At 52.0% G+C, this 3,647-nt stretch overlaps 4 protein-coding genes and 1 pseudogene across 4 annotated transcripts, besides 1 other annotated feature; all 5 read right to left on the bottom strand.

The window, feature by feature from the left end:
* Positions 1–16: 16 nt before the first annotated feature.
* TraAM80_10134 (trans-sialidase) lies at positions 17–358 on the bottom strand (annotated as a pseudogene).
* A 423-nt stretch (positions 359–781) lies between these two features.
* TraAM80_10133 (uncharacterized protein) lies at positions 782–1,165 on the bottom strand (the record flags this gene model as incomplete). Its single annotated transcript, XM_029386778.1, has 1 exon — positions 782–1,165. One exon carries the CDS (start codon positions 1,163–1,165, stop codon positions 782–784), a length of 384 nt encoding a protein of 127 aa, XP_029233371.1.
* A 464-nt stretch (positions 1,166–1,629) lies between these two features.
* Positions 1,630–2,529, bottom strand: TraAM80_10132 (retrotransposon hot spot (RHS) protein; the record flags this gene model as incomplete). The annotated part of the gene is made up of 1 exon (XM_029386777.1): positions 1,630–2,529. The coding sequence occupies one exon, from the start codon at positions 2,527–2,529 to the stop codon at positions 1,630–1,632; it is 900 nt and encodes a 299-aa protein (XP_029233370.1).
* Positions 2,530–2,658: 129 nt separating this feature from the next.
* On the bottom strand, positions 2,659–3,042 carry TraAM80_10131 (retrotransposon hot spot (RHS) protein; the record flags this gene model as incomplete). The annotated part of the gene is made up of 1 exon (XM_029386776.1): positions 2,659–3,042. One exon carries the CDS (start codon positions 3,040–3,042, stop codon positions 2,659–2,661), a length of 384 nt encoding a protein of 127 aa, XP_029233369.1.
* A 10-nt stretch (positions 3,043–3,052) lies between these two features.
* On the bottom strand, positions 3,053–3,367 carry TraAM80_10130 (putative retrotransposon hot spot (RHS) protein; the record flags this gene model as incomplete). Its single annotated transcript, XM_029386775.1, has 1 exon — positions 3,053–3,367. The coding sequence occupies one exon, from the start codon at positions 3,365–3,367 to the stop codon at positions 3,053–3,055; it is 315 nt and encodes a 104-aa protein (XP_029233368.1).
* Positions 3,368–3,527: 160 nt separating this feature from the next.
* Positions 3,528–3,581: a microsatellite.
* Between the last annotated feature and the right edge of the window lie 66 nt (positions 3,582–3,647).

Here is a 3,647-nt window from a genome sequence, read left to right as displayed (position 1 = left end):
CGGCAAGCACGGTCCAGCTGCTGCTGCATATCAGCGCGAACAGAAGCAGCAGCGCCGCAGAGGAAAAACGATGCCGCGACATTTTTGGGCGGTCGATGCTCACTCCCTTCCCTCCTTCTGCCGGATCCGCTCAGACCGCGATGGTTGTGTGGGCGCTTGAACTTGACAGCAGCAACACTCGAGAGTATATATATGCGTGTGTGGTCAGTGTGTGTGTGTGTTGCTGGTGGTGGCTGCAGAACCCTCAAAGCGCACGATAGCGAGTAGTGTGTCTTGTATTTCCTTCCAAGTGTGTTGGGGAGAGAAAGTTGTGAGAAAAAAACCAAATAAAACAAATAAAGACACCGACACCAAAAAACGACACCGCCCTCGCCCACAGTTGGGCACACCGAAAAGAACAGCGACAATCCAAAAAACGAAGGCCGCATTAGCGAACGCGTGGGCCGCACGATCTCACACTCGCCACCGCCCACGAGAGACGGCAGCTGCAAAGAAGGCGGCGGTGGCAGCGACTGTTGTGCGCAGCCCGAAGAAACACCCACACGCACCCGCACAGAGAGTCCGCAGTGTGGGACGCCTCCCGCATAAATCAAACAACAAAAAACAAATTCATAAGCACCTCGCTTACCGTCTCCCCTGTCCAGCCCCTTCAAACCCCGCCAGCGGCAACACGCAGTGCGCATGCCGGCGGGACCTCCCATCACGGCCCCCACAAAATCTCCAACGCCCCACTTCCCTCAGCGCAACGCAGCAGGAGTGGGGCGCAACGTTAAAAAAAGCGTCAAAAAACCCTGCCTAATAAGAGCGGCAGCCCCCTTTCCTGCTGCTTCGTTCGGCTCACAAGCGAGGGCGACGCCAGCGCAGCCGTAGACTCAGACTGCCTGGTCAGTGCATGCAGCCCGAACAAAACGGAGCAGGCGCATGCGCCCAGGACGGCAACCCAACAAAAGAGAGGCGTCAACGGCGTTTGCTCGAGGCTCTCAGCGGCGCATGCGGCACCCCCCATTGGAGCACAGACGAACCAAAAACGATGGCACCCAAAAAAACAAAAGAGAAAAACACCACGCCAAGACGCAAAAACAATCACAATAATTCGGTTTGTCCCCGCCTTCTGGGCTGTAGCGGCCGCCGCATTTGCTTTCCCGCCTGTGAGCCCACTCAGCATGCAAAACTTACCCTCTCGCCCAAACTCTCTGCAGCAACAAACTGGGAACAGCGAGGAGATATCACCAATCGAATACTGCTGGCGTACACCCACAAGGCGCCATCATTCCCCACGCAATTTTACTCGCAACCACAAAAAAAAAAAAAATAGCTGCTGTGGTAGTGCTGGCCATAATAATCATTTGGCGCACGGCAGAGCGAGTCCCTAAGTACGCCTCCTACCCACACACAAACACACTCGGCAATATATCATACTCCCTAAAATACTTCACCAGTAAACTCAAGCTGTTTATTGCCCTCCCCCTTTTCCTTCTCCCTCTGGTTGCCGCCCATGTTGGGTTTGTCGTTCACTTCCGAAATTTTCAGCTGATACCGCTACCTCGCACTGACGCACCTGCTGATTCCAAAATGCCGCAATGGCCTGAGGGTCCTCACGCTCATTGCTGCCCGTTACATTTGCGTGCGCTACGACAGGCCCGGCATTACATTTTCCACAAAGACTCTACGCAGGAATGCGTGCAGAGTGTATCGCCCCAAAATGTCCGGTAACAACACTTCGCAGTGCTTACGTAGTCGAAAAATAATGTCATTCTCCTCATCCACCTCGAGCAACCTTCCAATTAATTTGCTTTCAATGGAAAAACAGGCCGGCAGGTTCACAAACGCCTCAAGACCGCCTTGTGTTATTGCTCTGACAGCTTTCATAAGTTTGTGAGAAGCGTCATTCGAGGGCCGCATTCCCATGCCCCCAATCATCCCATAATGTACAGCATCTGAGGCGTCGATAGCTGCCACGATGTTATTGGTTTCCTCCACGCGGTCCTCATATTTATCGTATTGAAAGATGCATCGTGGAATCGGTCCGACGTCATCCATGCGCATGTGCATCCTTCTCCAATACTCCACCTGCTCCTCCTCAGTGGTATTGCGTGTCTCCCACGTACACATCGCCTTTACGTCGTTTTTATCGGGGCAATTCATGATGATTTTGATAGCACCCGCCTGCTCCGCCCATTGTTTGAAGTTATCTTCGTGCGGGGACGACAACATAATGATGCCCCACTCAGGGGAGGGCACAACATCACTCGATGGCTCTTGAAAATGTATTGCCATATCGATGATGATATACCCCTTCATTCCACTCCCAGCCAAATTTACCATAACCCTTCCAATATTACACCCACCCACGTATATTGTCACCGTTCGTGTCCTCCTGTCAAACAAGTATGCGAAATCCCTTCCAAAGCAGTACACAACCACATGGAGCTTCGTGGCGTCGTAGTGCAGCAGCTGGTAAAGGATGTAGGAGCCAGCCGCCATTGACTTCCCTATCCCGGGGGTTCCAATCAAAAGATGACGTCCCATTTTAGGTGCGTTTAGACGTGAGGGGGGAAACACTCCTTTTAGATCACCCTCGACAATCTTCCACACCCGATGCACCTCAATGTTAATGTAGCAGTCGGCAATACGTACTTAATGGTTCAGCGAGTACGATCATTGCTTTTCAGAGGAAAGGATCATGAGTCGTGGGCGTGGTGGACGGAATTGCTCATCACCACCCACTGGGAGAAAAGTACGCACAGTCTGCGTGTAGTCCCATAACTCTTGTGGCCGTTGACCCTCTCTCACCACCATGTTGTTCTCTTCGTCCTCGGGAAACCCCATGACGTGACTCCACGCTGCGTTAAACACGGACTCGTAGAATCCCTCCGGTAATGGTTGTCTGGGAGGTTTTTCGTTTTCCCACCTTTCTTTCTCTGCATCCTCCGCCTGCCGAAGAGCTGCATCGAGTCTTCCTTTTGTACGAAGGGGAACCGTATTTTTCTGTCCAAATTCCTTCCATTGATTGAGAGAAAACACACCTTTCTTTGCAAGCATGCGTGCATCTTCAAAAAGCTGATACCCTGGTGGAATTGAGAATTTCTCGAAGAAGCCTCTGGTCTGTAACGTGTTCTGCGGGCTGCTGCACAAACACCTCCATCCACACATTTTGGCCTTCACCCACCGCTCTGCTGGGGCCAATGTACTGCCGAAGGAAGTCGTTCAGCAAAATTCCGTTGCTTTGATCAACCTGTACATTAAGGACATCCTCGGTAGAGCTCGATAGCGTCCACCTTGGCCGCTGCGGCGCTCCTTCCACCCTTCGGCGCTGTGCGGTGGTCTCCTCGGTGGGGTGAGACTCTTCCCTATATCTATCCGACATGTTTTCCTTGAACTTGTTGTCCTTTTGTAGTGATTGTTGGCTTAAGTTGTAAAGCAATACTAACCACTAGCCAAAAAAGGGAGAATGAAAAAAAAAGCCAAAAAACACGCACAAACACGACCCTACGCAGCCACAACAACAAAAACAAGAAAAAAAGCCAACACACACGGCACGCGGCGCACACCTCACGCACAGGCACCCCCAATCCCACACGACGCAAATCACCGCCATATTTACTTTACACTCCGCTGAAGGCAGAGCATCCACACTGCTCGAAGGC

The sequence above is a fragment of the Trypanosoma rangeli genome, assembly GCF_003719475.1.
Source record: "Trypanosoma rangeli strain AM80 chromosome Unknown Tra_15.4_contig_00803, whole genome shotgun sequence".
Classification (NCBI taxonomy): Eukaryota; Euglenozoa; class Kinetoplastea; order Trypanosomatida; family Trypanosomatidae; genus Trypanosoma; species Trypanosoma rangeli.
Note: the sequence above shows the minus strand (reverse complement) of the source record. Positions and strands in the feature narration are given on the sequence as shown.